The 22,679-nt window shown below is 35.0% G+C and overlaps 1 protein-coding gene across 5 annotated transcripts in view; it reads right to left on the reverse strand.

The window, feature by feature from the left end:
- The window catches only part of DHX36 (DEAH-box helicase 36), a 63,724-nt gene continuing 41,045 nt past the window's right edge, over nt 1-22,679 (reverse strand). For 4 of the 5 annotated variants that reach the window (XM_035705092.2, XM_035705093.2, XM_035705091.2 and 1 more), the window contains 11 exons: nt 22,375-22,518; nt 20,403-20,520; nt 19,559-19,657; nt 11,476-11,649; nt 11,224-11,310; nt 10,228-10,311; nt 7,136-7,235; nt 6,943-7,033; nt 4,748-4,868; nt 3,729-3,881; nt 1-3,325 (listed from right to left, as the gene is read on the reverse strand). In XM_035705092.2, coding sequence (XP_035560985.1) covers nt 3,140-3,325; nt 3,729-3,881; nt 4,748-4,868; nt 6,943-7,033; nt 7,136-7,235; nt 10,228-10,311; nt 11,224-11,310; nt 11,476-11,649; nt 19,559-19,657; nt 20,403-20,520; nt 22,375-22,518 — 1,357 coding nt within the window. In that variant the 3' untranslated portion in view covers nt 1-3,139. The remainder of the gene's footprint in view (nt 3,326-3,728; nt 3,882-4,747; nt 4,869-6,942; nt 7,034-7,135; nt 7,236-10,227; nt 10,312-11,223; nt 11,311-11,475; nt 11,650-19,558; nt 19,658-20,402; nt 20,521-22,374; nt 22,519-22,679) is intronic. The other variant, XM_025436151.3, reaches the window with a different exon arrangement.

Genomic DNA, 22,679 nt, shown 5'->3' on the forward strand with positions numbered 1-22,679 from the left:
TATGATTTTCCATTTATTGGAAATCCTAGAAAAGGCAAAAGCAGTGACAGAAGCAGATCGATGGCTGCCAATAGGTAGATGTAGAAGCAAGGGATTGGCTGCAAAAGGGAACAAGGGAAACATAGGTGATAGGAATGTTCTAGATCAAGACTGTGATGGTAGCAATTACATGACTTTATACAATTGAAAAAATTCACTGAATTAAACACTTAAATTGGCAAATTTTATTATATATCAAATAATATCTTAAAGCTTAAAAAAACATGGAAATACATCAAAATGTAACAGTGGCAACATGCTTTGTTCAATTCCCAAGTATTCTACAATAAGGGGGTTATTTTAAAATCAGAATAAAAATGTCATTTAAAAACAATTAGTATATTATATAATTATACCACATGATCATTAATTACTTAAAAATAAATATACACAAACTCAGCTAGAAGAGTGGAAAGGAAATGTACGATTTACTTTGGTGAGGGGGTAAAATAAATTCCCTCTAAAGCTTCTCAATACTTTCTACCTTTTAGGATAGACTCTGTTTTAAAACTGCAGTCAGAACAGAAAATTACTTGTTGTAATAGGTATAAATGTATCGGGAGCTTTGCCCAAGTTAATGAATTAGGAGGCATTATATGTACTCACTTTGCAAAGACATTTTTGAAAGACTACTTGGTCGTTTCTTTGCTCTTCCCCCCTCTAAGTTTCTACTTCAGGGTTTAAGAATTGTTCTAGGTATCACAAAGAAAATGAGGCAAATATATTTTTCTTTTTAACGTCTTAAATAACTACTACTAAATAACAAATAGTTCTTAGACTAGGAATAAATTCTCCACTCAGTAATACACTATTTTGTAAACAAAAGAAACAACACAAATAGCACCTTGAATCAAGATTTCCATCCGGATCGGCTATACAGAAGACAGAAACTGGGGGTGACAGGGACTGCTTTAATCGCTCTCAGGAGTTCCTTTAAACAATTCTTCAGGAACATTTTCCTCATTCTTCTGGAGGTTAAATACTGGTTTGGGAACATAGAACCAATTAACTAATAATCCCCCCCCCCATTTTTTTTTTTTTTTTTTTTTAAGTTTCCTTAAAGGCTATCTTCTAAGAACAGTCTGGCCCACTGTGAATTTAAACTGGAGAGTAAAGGGAAGAAAACACACAAACAGACACATACTTACAGAGCAAGCAGGACCTAATGATCACCTTGAGTTTAGGGACAAAACCACAATATCGTGATATGACTTGATTCAAGAATTCAGTAAGAGATCACTTTTGGGAGACTAGCTAAGAGAATGGACTTAGGACACACAGTACATTCAAAACCTTTAGAAGGCAAGGATAGGTTGACATACATTCCCAGAAGTGGGAGCAGTACCTGAACCAGTGCTGTTACATAAGATCATCATAGCATCATCAATAAATCCCAGTCAGTTTGACACTCTTCCTTTGGTTTCTTTGCATTGTTGGAAGGCACAAGAAAATCTGTATTTTTAAGGATGCAGCAGGATGTTCTCTTCCTACATTTCTTTTTGCAGTACGTTCAGGACTACTTTTACACCTTTTGTCAGACATGTGAGTCAAAACGTTAGATCACAAAAGAAATGGTAGAAACAGGTCTCAGCAAACACTCAATGATGGAGCTGATGTTCAGTTAATAAGCTTTCTGCCAAGTTAAACAAAACACACTACCCAAAAGTGGCCAACTCAATAAAGGAGGGTTTATTGTATCAAAACAAGTCCATGTGCAAAGCAGGTTTGGAACTGCGTAATTCAGCAGCTCACTAGCATTATCAAGGACCCTGGTGATTTACATCTTTCCACTGAGCCAACATCATTATCCTCTGTAATCCTAAAGTGGCTACAGCAGTGCCAGACTCAGAGAAGACAATGTCCAAAGGAGAAAAACTTGCTCCTCTGAATCTACTAGTGAAGAAAATCTTTCTCAGATGTCCTCTTGCAGAGCTCTTGTCAGTTGCAATCGACAACACAGGTTCACATCCTGGTGCCTCAACAGTTACTTGTAAGGAGAGAAGCCCATGCACGACTGGCTTAGAACAATCTGATTCACCCTTGGGGTAGAGTCCAATATCCCTGGGCACCAGGCTACACAGAGGAGGAACACTTGAATAATCAAGCAAATGAGGAGAGACAAATGGCTACTGGATAGCAACCAACAATTTGTCAGTCTGATAAGCCTGAAACACTAGCCTATTGCTCACTGGCCCTAAAATCACACTAACTTCCATTGTCTGAAGAGTAAAACAGAGCATGGAAATGAATATAATGGATTGTTATAAAAAAATAAAAATTCAGCGACAAATAAAAACTATGATTTAGTGAGTACGCTTTGTGTGCCAGACACTAGTCTACGCATTTTACATCTATCAACATATTTAATCCTCACAATTGTTACCTATATTTTACAGATAAAGAAAACAGAGACGCTGAGTAACTTGCCCATGGGAGTTGTTAAGTCATAGCTGAAATCTGAACTTAGGTGGTCAAGTCTGGCCTCATTTTTTTCAACTGCTACATTATGCTGCACAGGGAAATGCAAAAGGGGTACAAATATATTCTAAAAAGATTTTAAAAAATCAAATAAGCCAAAGGATAGTGATGTAGAAACCAAGCCAAAAAGTTAGCTGACATTTATACACTGTACATTTTATTAAATACTGGGCTTTATTACAACAAATTAATTTACTTCTGATAGAAGTTTCATTTAAAAATGTGGCTGTGTTCAAATTTTTAACTTGACACTGCCTTTTGCGCCTAACCATTCTCTTTTTACTGGTTTCTATACTCAGTCACTGTGGGCAGAAAGATTAACTTCTCAGAACAAAGGAATTTCTCCAGTGGTACAACATTCAATAGATGTAAGAGCAGTCCTCCCAAACTGTGGACATGGCCACAACAGAATATATGATCAGAGAACATATTGCTTTTTATGGTATATTTATGATAGCTACAGATAACATTGTTAAATCATGCACATTACGTCTTTACTACTTACTGAAGGTTTCTACCTTACATATGGAAATTATTCATGTCCCATGGTTTGGCATCTAGCCCCAAATTAAACTATGATAGAAAATGGCTGTCAAATTGTCAGACCACCACAGAAAAGTCGTCAGCTGTAATATCCATCCTGGATTCGTGGTGGTAAGTTCCTGGGACTTGCTTTTTCCTGTGTTTTGATCAAGTCTATAATAGCTGACAGTACTGCACAGTCTCTGGATTTAGTGTCCTTCCAATCTACAGGATGCGGACTTTCGATCTTCTCTTGCAGAAGGGTATCTAGCTCCTTTCTTAATTCCTAAGGTTGGGAAAAACCACATGTTCAACAAAGGTAGATACACTATTAAGCATCATAATAAATAAAAGTGACTTTAACTGTTAGAAAGAAATTTCATAAGCTATTATACACTGAAATATCTAGTGAGCAACTAACTAAAGTGTGGTTATGAGAGTAGCCAACTCAAGGGTAGTAAAGTTAAAAAATTCGAACTTTAATCACATTGAGCCATTTAGAATGGGTAGTCTATAAATCCCTCAAAAAAAAAATTGAAAAAACTACACATAAATTTCTCAATACTTTTTGCTCCGCTGAAATAGAGCAAGAAATGTTCCATATAACATACATAACACTTGGCACAAAACCACAAGACTATATGCTAACTTGCATGTAGATTCAAAGACAATCATGTAAAGTCAGTCACCTTAACAAGATGGGCAATTCTTGCTGGAGACTGAAAGACAATCCATTCATCTACAGCAATAGTTTCTTGATCGTTATCCTTCTGGATGGAAATATCACCTCCAAAGAACAAGAGACAGTATGGAGAAACCTCTGTGCAGTCATACAAGTATATCTGTAATGAGAATTAAAGCAAATTAATACTCACAAATCTGAAAGGATTATTGCCACATTAATTCACTAGCACCAGTGTTCATCTATCATTAGTGCTTTCCTTCTAAATTAGGTATTATCCTCCTACTACTGCAACTACGGAGACTAATTTTAAAGATAGACCGTTTAATGTTTTTTTAAGATTTTTATTTATGTGTGAGAGAGAGACAGAGAGAGCGCGCGCACGCACACACACAAGCAGGGGAAAGGGGTAGAGGGAGAAGCAGATTCCCCACAGAGCAGGGAGCCAGATACGGGGCTCGAGCCCAGGACCCCGCGATCCTGAGTGAAGGAAGACCTTAACCAAGACTTAGTCACCCAGGTGCCTCCAAAAATATACCATTTTAAACTAGCCTGTATTCATTAATTCAGAGAACAAAGGAGTTTTATATTTTTGTTTCAAACAGCATTGTTCTTCAAACAAAATATTTTGATTGACAAAGCAAAAACACTAATGTATCTGCAATTACTTTTATCTATACATAAACAGAATCTTAGTGTTCTCACCAGTACTAATAAGGTACATTGACATATCCATAAAATTCTCCATATGGTGTAAACTCCTGTATACCCTAAATGCCAGTATTTCTTGAAAGCAGGCTCTGAAGGAAAACCAGGCAAATCAAATAACTGTCCCAATTAATTAAAATACAAAGATCCATCATCATGGACCAGCTGCACATTAAAAGTATAGATTTACTTCAAGAAGTTATAATTCATATCAGAAAAAAATACTTCAGGACAAATTTTAATTGTGAAAAGTATGTAACAGCAAAAATACATCAACACTGATGTTTAGATTCCGGATTACTTAAAATATTCACTTACACTACTTGTTCTCATCTTCAGATGATAGATAAGCCAGTTGTAGTGAAATTCTGTTTGCTCCACATTAACAGATTTAGGATGAATAGCAACTAGTCCATCAGTTTTTGTGTAAACCTTGACCCTTAAAAAAAAGGCAAAATGTAGTTTTTTAAAAAAATTCCAGGAGATTCCAAACCAATCCTAGAATCTAAAAAAAACCTCCCCAGTTGAGGTCAGTTAATTTTTGTGAAATAAATGTACAAATCTATATTTGAGAACAAAAAAAATTTACTTCAGTGTGTAGGAGTCTTTAATTAATAGAATTCAGCAGAGAGATGTTTGATTGTTTAAATGGTCCATGGTAATTACCTGTACTAAGTGACAGCATAAAAGGCTGGTAATCTGTTAACTCTTTCTACATTTCTAAGAGCATCTTTTCCATAGTACTAGGAATTCATAAATGCTACTAACCAAAATGAATCACGGTCACGAGTCATTATGCAGAATAAAATCAGAAATTATTTTTCCTCGCCACAGTCTATTTAACCAATGCCACCCTAGAATCCTACATCACTTAGAGCAGCAGGGTTTGGCAAACACTTTCCGTATCGGACCACAGAGAAAATACTTTGTGGGCGGGCCCTGAGATCTGTCACAGCTACCCAACTCTGCTGGCGTAGCAGAAAAGGACACACAGACATGTAAATGAATAGGTGTGGCTGTGTTCCAATAAAAATTTACACAAACAATATTTTGGCCAAGCACAGTAAAATTTGCTGAATCCTGGTCTAGACCAAAATAAAGCACCAAATACAAACAAAACTACATTTTTCCCATAAATCCTTCCTAGGAAGTCAGAGACATATAATATATATTTCAGAGTCTCTCTGTTATACTACCTGTAAAGTCAGGGAGTAGACACAAAAAGAAATGTGACAAGGACTGGTATCAGAGAAGTACCTGGATCACTTAGAATGAGGATAATCCAGCCACCACGATTAAAATTCAGGTAACCCACAATTTCGTATGTTTAACAGGGTTTCTCAACCTCTGCACTTTTGACATATTAAACTGAGTAATCTTTGTTGTGGGTGCTGTCCTCATTACTGAAGGTTTGATAGCATCTCTGGCCTCTTATCTACTAGACACTAACAGTACTGCCCCAGCTGTAACCACCACAGGATCTCCAGACAGAGCCAAATAAAATGTCCCTTGGCAGGTAAAGTCACCCCAGTTGAGAAACACCGCCCTAAAACATTGTCTGCACTTAGCTTATCTGAGATCTTGTACTTTTTCATGTTTATAATCATAGGGTATCCAAACTTTTTCATTTAATGAAAAATGAAATTATTTTGCTGAAATTACTTTGAAATTATTTTGTAAAACTATTCTGTTACTACTATATAGTAACTTTCATAAGCCTATGAGCTTAAATGCCATATGATATTATCAAATAATCTCCCCACTGCTACTGGACATCCATGTTCTTTATAGTACAGCTTTTATTTATTTATTTTTTAGTACAGCTTTTAAAAAACATTTGGAATTACTTCCTTAGGACAGAGTGCTCAAATTAACATACTCACTTATGACTCCACTGAGCCACTATTTTAATGACTTGACAACTGATTCTATCTAGTGTGCCTCTAAAAGGGTGGTACCAATTCACATACTACTAGTCATTTGTGACTTCTAGTTTCTCTGTTCCCTCACCAGAATGAACTCATTTGTTAGGCAAAAACATGCCTTACACTCTCCAATTACTACTAAGGCTGATTATCTATATATACAGTAAAAGTTACAGCTTATTTCTCAAAATAGTGAAATCACCACAATTTTCATCAAAGAGGTAAATTACAAAATTATGTCTTAGAAGAAATCCTAAAAAAAAAAAAAAAAAAAAAAAAATCTTCTCTAGGTAATATCCATCCACCTCTGATTTTTTAGTAGTTGGCTTACTTTCCTAATATTTACCTTAGTATTATATTTTACTAACATTTTGTGTGAATAATAGCTGATGCCAGGTATGTGCTATGAGGGGAAGTGATGCCTATATTAAAGAGTCGGCCTTCTCTTAAGTGATCAAAAGTAAAGAACAAAGAATAGGGTCCAAATATAAATAAGAACAAGTTTACAACGTAAGTTCTGTTGCATTAAGAGTATTTCAAAAGCTTAAGGAGAGCATTAAGTAACTCATAATAATCTTCAATGCTTACATTTTTCTTTTTTTACCCAAGTTTAGTCGGATTTTAGCAACTTTGGGATATAAACCAGCACAGATGACCGCTTTAATTATCTTCTCATTATCTATTAGGGGGTAGGAAGATTTAAAAAAAAAAAAAAAAGTAAAGTACAGATACAACAATGGCAAATGGCAACAAGCTTTTTACACTGAATTTTCTGCTTTACCTGAATTTATATTAGATTTCGGATCTTTAGGATTTCTACTGCTTACAAATCCAGCTCCAAGAAGATGCTCAGCAAACTGTCCTTTCATGTTATGCAGCATCTAGAGATCAATGGTAACAAACGGAACTAGAAGATCTTTCACACAGATTTATAGAGGCATATACTCATCAATAGCTAGTTCTCCTTGCTTTATAAACACTTGCAAAAATGTGGTGTTTTTAGAGCAGAGGTTGCAAAAACCTGTTTTTGTCAATAAACTATTATTGTACAAAGTCACATTTACCTATTACATATGCTTATTTTACACTATAAAGGCAGAAGTGAGTGGCTGTAATAGAGACTATATGGGCTATAAGCCTAAGATATTTACTGTCTGATTTCCTTTCAGAAAAGATCTACCTGCTATAGGGAATAACCACTGGTGTTTAACTATTTTTGCCAATTTTTGCAAAAAAGAGTCACTAATTTTAAAAGTTGTTCTCCAATATTTTGAAACAAAAAATACAGAAAAGCATAAATAAAATAACATCTGTATTTCTACTGCTGAGAATGAACTACTGTTTCACATTGGCACAAAGGCTTAAGGTCTGTTTGTTTTGAAGGAGAATTATAATTTGAGTACAAATGATGCATTGTTCATAAAGCACATAAGCAATGCAGAAATGTACATATGAAATTTCCCTGAACTCAGTACTGTCAGAAGTAACCATTAACTAAGGAAATACTGTAGACACTTACACATATTTACTGACAGAACTGAACAGAAATGCTACGGTAACAATGTGATAACAGTATAAAAGTTGTTTTAATAAAAGTATGAAAATTAATTTAGTTCAATTTGGGGGGGGTGCCAGGTAATTTTAGTTCAATTTAAAGTTTTTTTTTTCTTATGGGTGCCTTGGTGGCTCAGTCAGTTAAGCACCTCCCTTCAGCTCAGGTCATGATCCCAGGGTCCTGGGATTGGGCTCCATGCTCAGTGGGGAGTCTGCTTCTCCTTCTCCCTCTGGCTCCTCCTGCATGTGTGCTCTCTCACTCTCTCTCAAATACATAATTTTAAAAAATACTCATTTTATCTTTTTTAAAGATTTTATTCATTTATCTGGGTCAGAGAGAAAGAGAGTGCGAGCACGAGCACAAATGAGTAGGAGAGGGAGAAGCAGGCTCCCCGCTGAGCAGTGAGCCCAATGTAGCAGACTCCTGGACCACAACTTGAGCCTAAGGCTGACACTTAATCAACTAAGCTACCCAGGCGCCCAATTTTAGTTCAATTAAAAAAAAAAAAAAAGAAAAAAAGGAAAACTAAATAGGGATAGAAATTAAATTGATGAATCCTAAATTTTCATGATTATAGTATAATAAAGGATCCCTGTAAACTTAATAAATGATGAAACATAGTCAGTCTTATTTAAGTGTATGCCCCTTTTATGAACTGTGTGACTTTAGCTTCCCCAACTAATTTCCTATCACTGACTCTCTAGACCACCCTCGTTTTTTTATTATATTGTTCAAGGTAATCTTTATATTCTATTCTGGATCTATAATTCCCAATACTGTTTTGTATTCATTTTGTGTTTAAACAATATTAACACACTTCGCTCAGATTTAGCATGCACTCTCCATTCCTGAAATTCTTTTGATTTACCTCTTAATAGGCAGCATTTCACTGTTGGTGAGTTTTTCAACATCAGTTCATGGGTCTAGTATTTCAAGCGCTTGACCTGACCTGACCTCTGTCTTTATAGTTGAATTAATATGCTGACTGGATGTAATATTCTCAACACTTAAATTAGGCCACCTTTTCATACCTGTAGTTCATTTTATTTTTTCTATTTCAGGGAAATGTTCTTGCACGTATCTCTATGTACACATTTGTAAATACACCTGAATTTTCTTTGGAGAGACATCTATTATCTTCATGATGGATCAGTCCAATCTTCCGGTCTACAATTTTTTCTTTTGCAGCTGAACCTACAAATTGTGATTATCTAAAGCCTTTCTTCTATGGCAATATTTTAAAGGGACTTCTACTTTGCGCCTTCTGATTCTCTTGGTCACTGTGTCTTCTTAGGTCTACCTGCAGTCTTTATATCCATTCTATTGGTTTCTTTTCTTTGTTTTACTGAATTCAGAATCTTCTTAAACTGGTTTCTACTATGAAGGAGTTGAAAGGTATTTTCTGTTACGATATGTTCTATTTCATTCTTTTCCCCCTCTGATTGTAGTAACTTTCAGAATTTTCTAACTCTTCATTCTGTTAATCTTTGAGCAGTTTTGATCAGATTTGCTAGTTTCTTGATTATTTTACCTCCTTGGGAATTTGTTAAATGTCCAATACCAGGGTTCATGCCACATAGCTGGAACGTACACGTAATAGGGGAAGGTGAGGAATTCCTATTCTTACACTTCTCCAATTCAGTATAGCCTTCAGTCTGATAGCTGTCCTATTGATTATCTTCTGTTTCACAAATGCGTCCTGTCCAGTGTTTTCTTATGACACAAAACAGTTAAATATAACCTACCCCAAAATTAACGTACAGACATTATCCAATATTTTAAAATAGATCCTCGGAGGTTTTTGTTTTGTTTAAGATTTTTATTTAGTAATGAGACACACAAAGAGAGAGAGGCAGAGACATTCGAGAGGGAGAAGCAGGCTCCCCACGGAGAGTCTATGAAGGACTCAACCCCAGGACCCCAGCATCATGCCCTGAGCTGAATGAAGACACTCAACCACTGAGCTACTACCCAAGTGTCCCTAGATTCTCGAATTAATGAAAATTTTCAGGCTAAATCATCAAAACAGCAACTAGGGAGTCGGGGAAAAATGGGGAGTCAAGCTTTACTACATTTTCCTGCTATACTCTGGAATCTTCGTTCTTTCCTTAGCTAATAGTAGCTTTATGTTTATTATAGTGTAAACCTTGTTTTGTTGCAGTTAATTTAATAGATTGCCTCTATTATTTTGTATAATCATTCAACTTCATATGACAAACTAACACAATCAACATTTTGCTACAAATCTAATAACTAAACAAAACGGATACATATATACTCTAACATATTTGGGAATCATTTCAAAACATCACCGTTACCTGCAATGTATTTGAAGACAAAAAATATTCCCAGCAATAGTCTTTTTCGTATCTGAAACCACGTCGCCTAGCTTCTTCCCAGCCCTATGGGGCAAAGAAATAAAGAGAACTATTCTGATATTTCATTTTCTTTGTAAAAGAAATTCAAAGAATTTTGAAATTTATAAGCAAAAAAACAAAACTCAAGTTTTCTACAATTCTAATTAAGTGATAGCTATTCAAAATAAATTTCCAGACCTTTTTTCATATAAACAAGTACAAGTTATATAGTAATATATTGGGTATTTTATACTAGATATAAATATATAGAGTATATATCAATCAAAAAGAATACTCTGTTGGACGAATTCCAATGCTATTGTATATTTTTAACTTCATAAATAGAATATAAACTTTCCCATAATATGTAGTACAAAACTGGATCAAGAACTATAGTAAAAAGATGCTATCTCTAAAAACCAAATTACATTTAAATTTTGCAAAGATGGGTGATAAATGTTTTTCTCAAGTAAGCATGACTTTTGGGAGAAGAAACGATCTCTCTAAATAATGTACAGGATTATAATACGCTATCAAAATGTTAAATCTAAAAGCAGTTATAGTTTATTAATGAACAAAATGAGATTATCTTTCATGAAAGTCAAAGATACAAATGAATACTATCAAATAACATCGAATAGGTTTCTGAGACAAACTCTCCACTTGTCTATTGTTATCAAAACAGACTTTCTTCCCAAAAGGATAAATATAACAAATTACCAGAAAATTGAAAAAACCTTTTTTCAATTTTTGAAAATTGAAATTTTCAATTTCAATTGTGTAAACACAATTTGAGTGTTCACCTAATTTTAAACACTCAGTAATTTAATCCTAATATCTATAATAATAGATACCTATAATAACATAGATTTTTAAAAGGGAGTATGTTCCTCTTCTATCAGCTTTTCACTTGAATGAATAGTCACAATCTAAGATAAGTCATTGTTTACTTTTTACCTCAAATGCATTTACAACTGTCAGGTGGTCACTTTTGGTGTCTTTTGCCAGTTCTTTTCTTCTTGCATCAGCAATCTTTTCTTTGCCCTTCAGAAAGGAGGGGAAAAAAATTCATGAAGGCAATTTAAAAAGCTCTGATGGTAAGTAAACACAGAAAGGCATCCTAATATAAAAGCTAATGAAAAATGGACCTAAACAACAACTATTCTATGTATATAAAAATGTCCAGCCTTTTATTTGTATCTTTCTTACCAACGGAATGACAAAGGGATCTTTGAAGCTGAGACTAGCAGCAATGGTGAGTACTGGGTCTAAACAACAGAATAGAGCTCCAAAAAGAATCATTTTTCCAATGTGTGGCTCAACTGGTAATCGTGCTAAGTGGACTCCAAGGGGTGTTAATTCTTCTTGTTTATCCAAGGCATTCTGTAAAGCAAGTATTTATGTTTAAAATAGACATTATAAAGCATCATATTCAAAACTATTTTAGCTTGCTTTAAAATAAATAAATAGCAGGAGAGTCCTCACCCTCTTAGGCCCAAATGCCCTAATATCATTCAATATTGTTTTCTTCATCAAAACTTAAGTTCTGAGGTCAGCAAAGGTTAGAAACTTAGATTAAAACAAAACAAAAAAACCCCACTTTACTCTAAATGTTAGAAGAGAAATACATTAGCAAACCTTCAATCAAATAAAGATAATCACTCACCAGATTTGTGGGGAAAAAAACAACAAAAAAGAACTATTATATATTTGGAATATATAATACAGAGCCTTGATTCTAGTAATTTAAGAGACATCAGACAGGAAGGCAAGAAAAAATGGGCATATCTAGAACACTGAAAAATGGGTGTGGACTACTGCTCTGATTACCTAGGGAATTTGGTCCAATCATCCCACTGAGCATAGCTAGAAAAGCTGCTTGAAGACACTGAGGAGTTAAAAAAAGTACAAGAATTATAAAAATAGAATTTAGGGAATAGAAGTCCAGGTTGGTGAGCCCAGCATCGGGGCTTCTTTTCCTGGCAAAAGCAATATAAATCCTCTTTGGAGAAGTTATCACCATCCCAGGCTTCAACTTTGTATCTACAAAGAACTATGTAAATACGATATCCAGTATATAATTAAAATACGTCTACAAGAAGGTATCAACAAAAAATTTTAAAAAATAAGAACTATAACACACATGTATCCCATTAGACAGACTTCTACTACACGTTTATGGCAGAAATAACCTTAATCTTACAAAAACTCTTTCAGAAAATAGAAAAACAAAAAATATATAATGCTCCCAACTTGTTTTTTTGTCCCTGGCATAATCTTAGTCATCAAATGTGACAGGGACATCTGGAGAAAGGAACACTATTGAAAAATCTTACACATGAGAAACCAAAGGAAAATAGCAAAGTGAATCCCAGCAAGTCAGATTTGTTTCAGGAACGTAAGTTGGTTTAATATTTTAAAAATCAATGTAACCCAATACATTTGTCATGACAAATTAAGCAAGAAAAAAAGAATCGTATCATAATCTTATCAGAAGCAGAAAAGGGATTTGACAAAATCAATTATCCATGCATGATAAAAATCTTAGTAAACTAACAATAGAAGCTTCCTTAATTTGATAGTTTCCACAAAAAAATCTTTTTAACAAACATGCGCAACAAATTGTTGACAGCTTTCCTGTTAAGAACAGAGACATAAGAATGCACACTATCATACCACTTCAGCTCGGCATTGTACAGGGGGCCCAGATATTGGGAAGGGATGTATAAAACTGTATTACAGGGGTGCCTGGGTGGCTCAGCTGGTTAAGTGACCGACTGTTGATCTCACCTCAGGTCTTGAGCTCAGGGTGGTTGAGTTTGAGCCTCACACCCACTTAAAAACACAGAAACTGTATTTATAAATACAACTGTGCATGCAGAAAAAAAAAATCTACATATAATCACCAGAATAAGTGGGTTTTAGTGACTGATTACAAGATCAACATTCAAAAACCAATTTCAGAGGTGTGGCTCTTTCAGTGGGTAGCTCAGTCGGTTTTAAGTGCTTGACTCTTGATTTTGGCTCAGATCATGATCTCAGGATCGTGAGATCAAGCCCCTTGCTGGGCTCTGCACTTAGCGGAGAGTCTGCTTGAGATTCTCTCTCCCTCTTTTCTGCCTCTCCCACACTCTTTCAAATAAATAAATCCTTAAAAACAAAACAAAAACCGGTTTCAATTCTGTATGTCAGAGTCATAAGAAAACGAAAAATCTGCTACATAGAATCCAAAAATACCACTAACTGAGAAGTAAATCTTTAAAAACTCTCCTAAAACCCCTACAAAGAAAACACCAAAATACCAAGAAATGTTAAATACCTAAAAAAATGGGATAAATCATGTTCTTGTCTGGTAAGACTCCATACTGTTCATTAAGGCAGCATGGCACTGGTTCCACAAAGACATACAAAAGCATTATAGTAGAACAGAGTCTACAAATCCAGACACTAGATGTAGGACAAAAGCTGCAGAACAAAGAGGAAATGATAAACTTTTCCATAAATAGGGCTTAAATTTTGCATCCTACCTTACTAAACACACACAGAAAATCAACTGCAGATGGGTTAAATATCTAAATGTGAAAGACTAAACACTAAAGTTAAATAAGTATTATCTTCATGACTCTGGGGTAAGGACTTACTAAAGAACAAAAATTACTAACGTAAAAAAAGACATGTGACTACATTAAAGTTGGAAATTTATTTATCAAAGCACAAACATACAGACACAGCTGACAAAGGCTCAGATCAAGAATACACAAGAAGGATAAAAGGAACTCCTTAAAACCTAACAGAAAAACAGGTATTGGCAGTTTATAAAAGAGGCTATCCAAATGAGCAATAAACCTACGAAAAGCGGTTGGCAAATTAAGTCATGATAATGCAAATTAAAACTACCATAAATTAAAACTACTGCAAACCTACCAGCAACCTCAGAACAAAAGATTCCTAAGGGCTGGTGCAGCAACGAGAATTCTCACCTACCACTGGCACTGGAAGAATATAAAGTGGTTCGACAACTTTGGAAAACTATTAGTTATTTACCAAAGTTGATTATATATATGTCTATAAATACATACCTTAATAGCCAGTAGATTCACTCCTAAGTATATATCCATGAAAATACATATAAGTATGTGCATCAAGAAAGTGAATATTGAAGATTACTCATCTCAACATTATAGGTAATAGCCTCAAACTGGAAATAAGAAAATGCCTTTGAGTAGTCGTGTAATAAAATATGGTAAAGAAATAAAATAAATTTCAGCTAAAAGCAATAATGTGGATGAAATCCACAATATTAAGTCAAAGAATCCAGAACTCCATCGTCCCCTTCAAAAACATCCCCCATATCCTGTGTGAGTTCATGTAAAGTTCATGAAATAGACAAAATTAAGTTGAACTCTTTATATATAGAAATGTACGCTTATATGGTAAAACAATCAAGAAAAACTCAAGAGATTACCATTAAGGTCAAGATAGAGGTTATCTTTGGGACTGAGGGACAGGGGAGTGCTTGGGAAAGGGTAGGAGGGGGACCTTTTAGGGATACTGGGAATGTTCTTACTTCTTTAAAATGCAGGCTTCACCAGCAGAAGAAAGGAAATAAAGACTGAAACAGAAATAAATGACATAGAAAGTAACAACAACAACAGAACAGCTCCATGAAACCGGGAGCTGGTTCTTTGAAAAAATTAATGAAACGGATAAATTTCTAGCCAGGCTTATCAAAAAGAAAAAAGACCCAAATAAATAAAATCACAAATAAATTATAGAGAAGAAATGACAACCATTGTTACAGAAATACAAACTATTATAAGATAATTTAATGAAAACTATATGTCAACAGATTGTACAACCTGGAAAAAAAAAACCGGATAAATTCCTAGAAATATATAAACTACAAAACTGAAACAAATAGAAAACTTGAATAGATGGATAATCAGCAAAGAAACGGAATCAGTAATCGGAAATCTCCCAACAAACAAATTCTACCAAACATTTAAATAAGAGTTAATGCCTATACTTCTCAAACATTTCAAAAAATAGAAAAGGAAGGAAAACTACCAAATTCATTCTATGAGGCCAACATTAATTACACTGATACCAAAACCAAAGACATCACAAAAAAAACTACAGGATAATATCCGTGATGAACATGGATGCAAAGGTTCTCAATAAAATACTATCTAACCAAATTCAACAATACTTTAAAAGAATCATTTACCATGATCAAGTGAGATTTACTCCTGCATTGCAAGGGTGGTTCAATATTCGGAAACCAAGGACCATGATATACCATATTAATAAAAGAAAGGACATTAAAACCGTATCATTTCAACAGATGTAGAAAAAGCATTTGACAAAATATAACATTCATTCATGATTAAAAACCCACAACAAAGTGGGTTTAGAGAGCAGATATCTCAATATAATAAAGGCCATATACACAAAACTCACAGCTAATATTCTTAAAGGGGAAAAGAGAACTTTTCCTCTCCCCTCAGGAACAAAACAGAGATGTCCACTCTCACCACTGTTATTCAACATAGTACCAAAAGTCCTAGCCTCAGCAATCCGACCGCAAAAAGAAATAAAAGGCATCCAAATCAGCAAGGAAGAAGTCAAACATTTCACTATTTGCAAATGACATGATACTCTATATAGAAAACCCAAAAGATACCTCTAAAAAACTGCTAGAATTGATAAATGAATTCAGTAAGGCTGCAGGATACAAAATCAACATACAGAAATCTGTCGCATTTCTATACACCAATAATAAAGCAGCAAAAACAGAAATTAAGGAATCAAAGCCATTGATAACTGCACCAAAAATGGTAAGATACCTAAAGAATAAACCTAACTAAAGAGGTGAAAGACCTGTACTCTGAAAACTAATAAAACAGTGAGGAAAGAAACTGAAGATGACACAAAGAAATGGGAAAACAGGGATCCCTGGGTGGCGCAGCGGTTTGGCGCCTGCCTTTGGCCCAGGGCGCGATCCTGGAGACCCGGGATCGAGTCCCACGTCGGGCTCCCGGTGCATGGAGCCTGCTTCTCCCTCTGCCTGTGTCTCTGCCTCTCTCTCTTTCTCTCTCTGTGACTATCATAAATAAAAAAAAAAAAAAAAAAAAAAAAATTAAAAAAGAAATGGGAAAACATTCCATTCTCATGGATTAGAAGAACAAACATTAAAATGTTTACACGACCCAAAGCAATCTACACATTTAATGCAATCCCTATGAAAATATCATGAGCATTTTTCACAGAGCTAAAACGATCCTAAATTTTGTATGATATTGGCACAAAAACAGATACATTGATCAATGGAACAGAACAGAAAATCCAGAAATTAACCCATAACTATATGGTCAGCTTATCTTTGACAAAGCAGGAAAAGAATATCCAATGGGAAAAAGTCTCTTCAACAAACTGTGTTGGGAAAATTGGACATCAACATGTAGAAGAATGAAAATGGACTACTTTCTTACACCACACAAAAAACAAATTCAAAGCAGATTAAAGTCTAAATGTCAGACTGGAAATCATCAAAATCCTAGAGAACGCAGTCATTAACCTCTTGGACACTGGCTGTAGCAACTTCTTACTAAATAGGTTTCCCAAGGCAAGGGAAACAAAAGGAAAAATAAACTACTGGGTCTTCATCCAATAATTCCTTATCCTATACAGCAAAGGAAAGGAAACAATCACCAAAACTAAAAGGCAACCTTGAAAGTGGGAGAAGATAATTGGAAATGACAAATCTGAAAAGGCTTAGTATCCAAAATATATAAATAACTTATAAAACTCAACGCCCAAAAACCAAATAATTAAAAAATGGGCAGAACACACAAATACACATTTTCCAAAGACATACAGATGGCCAACAGACACATGAAAAGAAGCTCATCACCACTCATCATCAGGGAAATACAAATCAAAACTACAATGAAGTATTACCTCAGACCTGTCAGAATGGCTAAAATCAAGAACGCAAGAAACAAAAGGTGCTGGTGAGGATGTGGAAAAAGGAGAACCTTTCTGTACCATTGGTGGGAATGCAAACTGTACAGCCGCTCTGGAAGACAGTATGGTGGTTCCTCAAGAAGTTAAAAAGAGAAACACCCTCGGATCCAGCCACTGCACTAGTAGGTATTTACCCAGAGAATATACAAAAATACTAATTCAAATGGATACACACACCATCCCTCAATGTTTATAGCACTATCTACAACAGCCAAACTACAAAAGCAGCCCAAGTGTCCACTGACTGATGAATGGATAAAGAAAATAGTGCGTATTTTATATGGGGGGGGGGGATACTACTCGGCCACAAGAAAGGATGAAATCTTGCCATTTGTAAGGACATGGATGAGCTAGAGAGTATTATTGCTAAGTGAAACAAGTCAATCAGAGAAAGGCAAGTACCACATGATTTCACTCATATGTGGATTTTAAGAAACAGACCAAAGAGCCTACAGAAAAAAGAGAAGCAAACCAAGAAACAGACTCTTTAACTACAGAGAACTGATGGTTACCAGAGGAGAGGTGGGGAGGTAAGATGAACAGGTAATGGGGATTAAGGAGTGCACTTGGGATAAGCACCAGATGTCATATGTTAGTGCTGAATTGCTATACTGCACACCTAAAACTAATATGACACCTGTATGTTAACTGTAATCAAATAAATAAATACATATACATACATACATACATACATACATACTTAAAAAACAAAACCAAACAAAACAGGCTTCAGACCCTACTGTTGACAAGGATTTATTTCCTCGCCTCTTCATGATTCTGCTGTCTGCAAATGGCTAAGACTGGCTCTAAAGTTCAGTTCAGAGAGAGGAAGTCACATCTACTTAGGCTTCAGAGCCCAGCTAGCCTCTGGTTGTCCATCTCTAACATAAATAGTAAGTTGGTTCTAATTGCCACCTAGCTCTATGCTACTAGATAAAAAAGCAACAAAGCTCTATTACATAAAAGCCTGGAGGGGAAGACAGACAAGTCAGTGGTAAAACTACACTACTCCCTAAAATACAAGTAACCTCACTAAATCTAATACAAATTCCGAGATAGATAATTTACAATACTTTTTTATTTAAATATATTATTACTCATATTAAAAGCTACTACAATGCTGATATGGCCCAAATTCTCAAAATTAACTGTATAGATGGCTTAAATAAAACTGAAATATGTAAAGTACACCTTCAACAACCTCTAACAAAGAACTAATCATCAGAATTTGTGGCAATGACTAAAATGTTCTACTTCTGTGCAGTCCAATGTGGTACCCCACCAGCCACATGGGCCTACTGAACATCTGAAATGTACAACTGTGACTAGAGATACTGATTTGTAATTTACTTCAAAATTTAAATTTAAATAGTCACATATGGTTAGCGGGTACCTCACCGGACAGCACAGTTCAAACCACTTTCTATTTTGAGCACTACCTCACAGAGCCCTTCTCTGGGCACGGACTCACAGCCAGTCCTGTGACTCTTGTCAACATGGTCTTGCGCAGGGATGGCTACCAACTAAGTAGTCACTTGCCTAAGACACTGAAACTAGTTTCTCAAAACACTGACTTCATCAAAACCAACTAAAACAAAAAACTTTAAGAACAAAATGAAAGGCAGGGATATGAATATAAGGCACCTATTAGTTTTCTTTGAAAAACACAGGAGTTGCCTTTATAAGATATCCACACTGTCACTAAATTACTTGGATTTGACATTACAGTAATCAGAAGAGTCAATAAACCAACCAAAGTCATTTGAAGAATACAAATGAAGACAAAGACCAGTAAATTCAAAGATTTCAAAATTTTATGTAATTGTAAAACAAGCCTGGAATGAAAAATTATGTCGGAAGGGCCCAGAAAGAGAAAAACATCACAAAGGTATCATTTCCTATCTTTCTAATTAACATTTCATATACTAAACTGAACAGCCAAAGGATTTATCAAATTCAGCATGATGTATTCTTCGGTCTACCTTACAGTAATGAATAAAAATTTTAATGAGGTAGCTTACTTATTATTTTTTTTTTAAAGATTTTTATTTATGAGAGAGAGAGAGAGAGAGAGACAGGCAGAGACACAGGGAGAGAGAGAAGCAGGCTGCCTGCAGGGAGCCTGATGTGGGACTCGATCCCAAGACTCCAGGATCATGCCCTGGGCCAAAGGCAGGCGCTAAACTACTGAGCCACCCACGGATCCCATATGTGCACTAACATTATATATCTAAGTTAGAGTTTTTAAAAATAAAGTAAAATTTACCAGTTCCATCAAGTGTTTTATGGACAGTGACACTGCTTCATCTGATGGTGGATCCATTAACCTACTCAGAAAATAAGCAATTCCACCTAGCCTTAAAATCTGGGGGAAGACAAATATCATTAAACAGATATATTGACATTAACAGTTTAGTCCTGCCTGTCAATCACTTGAATAAAGCATTAAATCCATACATGATTTTTAAGTCACTACTTTGTAAATTACTCACCAGCTCTATATTGATGGTAAAAGTAGCTGGTTAAAATCTCATAAGTTAAGTTGATTACCAATCATCTTCAAAATAAGATTAATTGTATTAGAATATATAGAAGGTGGTGAAAAATGGTGAGTAGTTTATCATGTAGTAACAGTGCACAAAACTAACATTTACTGAACACTTACTATATGCCAGCTACTGTTCTAACAATTTTATATAAGCTTAATTTAAATAACTTGTCAACTAATAGAACTAGCTTGTCAGGGGAGGAGCTGGGATTCAAACACAGGCAGTACAGCTCTAGAGTGTACATGATAAAAAATGTGGTTAATAAACATGTGAAGGAAGTTTAAAACCAGTACTAACCCCTCCCCCCCACCCCCATTCCAGATGATATGGAAGGAACAGGGGCCTATGGCAGGGGAGGGGGCTGGTGTCCCTGAATCTCATGCATGCCCAGAAAGGCCTGGAAACTTCCATTTTGTTGAGGCTTTTGGTTATCACACACACACAAAAACACTAATGCATGGTAATAATTCTTCTTCACAGATTAATGATACTTTCATCTCTATTAATGTTGAAAATTACAACCCTACCCTCCATTTATTTTAACTCTCCCACCTAATTTACCTTTATTTGTAAACAAAGTTCTTCTAAAGGAGTTCTCAAAATTTCTGGCAGTTGATAGTCATCCAGAAGGCTTGCTCGAAGCCCATTATACAGATGATAGCAATGACCAGGTTGAACTCTTAAAAAATAAATAAATAAGAGGAGCATTACTAATGATTTTCTAGAACTCCAGAGAATAAGTAGGGAAAGTAGCCAATATCTATATTTCAGTAAGCTACACCATAACTTACTTAATACTTCATTTTTATTAATCACATATTCTTTCTCCCCATTTGTTTAATAACCCTAGATCCACTACCCCTATGTCCTAGTTTAAGAAAGAGAAGATTTTCTCCTCCAAACAACTATTTGGTTCCCTATTTCTAACTTACAGATTCCAGATTGCTGCACTTAATAACAGCAGTCTTCTGAGGTTTACTTCTGTCCTGTGAGTATTTTAGGATTTTCTGTAACATATCCTAGCATTATGTAACCTGTCTGTATTATTTAAAAAGCTTTTAAGTATGTGCTTAGTGAACTTTCAGAGGGATGCTGGAAATTTTTTAATTGTTAAGTTTTTCTTTAGTGATGTGAATGGACAATGTTAAGGATAGATGTGCAGGGGTGAGGGTATTCATAAATTTTCAAGCAGAATAAATATTTTATGAGCTCTTGCTGCTACAGAAGGGGAATGCCATTTTCCTATGTTAATAAAAATAAATTCTAAAAATCTTAGCTATTTTTGTCCCAACTCTATAATGATCCATCATTCATTAATATAACATGCCCATAGAAACTAAGAGTGCCTTCACTGAGGACCATATAGTTTGCCCTGGCATTTAAATAATTATCAATCAGGCTTTGCTAAAGAAATTTACACTTATGGACCCTACAAGGAACTATGTTCCATCTGAACTAAAACACTATAATTCTATAGTTAACTTCTATCAAGCTAGCAGGAATGAAAAATTAAATGAAATATAATACTTTAATTTCTCTAATTGTTTTAAGGATAAATCTAAGACTAATATGTTTACTAATCATATTAGAAAAGTGTACCAAACAGTAACTACTTCTTCAATCAGTATCCAGTAGTAGTAAGTCTGAAGGACAAAATCTTAGTCTTGGTAGATCCCGAAATTAAGTTATCCCCCGACAGCTGATTAGAAGAGTACAAATTCTTAGAGTAAGCCATGACTTTGCCTCAAAAGCACCAACTGTATAATCTAAATAAACGGTCTCCGAGTTATAATGGGATAATCTGCAAAGATTACAGGTGAGACAGCTTTACTACATACAAATATAAAACAAAGCACTGATAAAATGATATATAGTTTTCTTCCAAACAAAATGATCTATAAAGTTTTCTTTCAATTCTTCTTTCCTTACTTAAATCAGTATCTGAAGGCTGATGGAATACTTTAGCTCTAAGAGGCAAAAGAACAACTCTCTCCTACAACTCCAGACAAGATCCTACCAGAGTAACAGGTGTGAAAATACTGTGAAGTATGCATTAAAATGAGTAAGTGCAGTTCTCTGAGTTAAGGTAAATCATTTTTCCACCATTAAGAGAGACGTTATTTCTTATGCCTACCACATCAAGGGAGAAAAGGTATGTTCCCTGTGTTTTCACTGGTAACTGAGTGAAAAATCAGTATAGCTGTAAAGTAAAAGACTAGGAGCCCAGACTGGAGCCAGACCAACTTTTAATTTCTTTATACCTTAACTTCCATACCCTTAAAAAGGGCACCATACCATACCTCACTGCACTGCAGTGAGAAGAATGGATATTCAAATATTACTCATTCTCATGATTATTAGTAATATGTGCTTTCAAAAAAGAATACAACATAATTACACATAACAGAGTAAGAATAAATTAAGAATAAAGAATAATTTTACTTAACTAGATGGAAGAATTAAAAGCAGAAGAATCATGAAATAGCAAAGAAATTATGATTAAAAGCACTTTCAGACAAATGTTCCATCTTACCTTCCAGCTCGACCTTTCCTTTGTTTGGCATTAGCTTTACTAACCCACTCAGCAGACATTGTACTGATGTTGTTTTGTGTGTCAAAGTGTGTTTCTTTTATTTTTCCTCCATCTATCACATAAACTACATCATCTATGGTAATGCTGTTTGGAAAATAGATATATTAAATATTAAAAATACATCAAAAGTACATAACCTCTAACAGGCCTACAGATAGGGATTTTATAGCATTTTCTTATTGGTCAAACTGATTTAGCAGTTTGGGATTTTCCCTATTGTTCTCGTATTTACCATTACAGGAATT

Source organism: Canis lupus, chromosome 23 (genome assembly GCF_003254725.2).
Source record: "Canis lupus dingo isolate Sandy chromosome 23, ASM325472v2, whole genome shotgun sequence".
In the NCBI taxonomy this organism is placed as follows: Eukaryota; Metazoa; Chordata; class Mammalia; order Carnivora; family Canidae; genus Canis; species Canis lupus.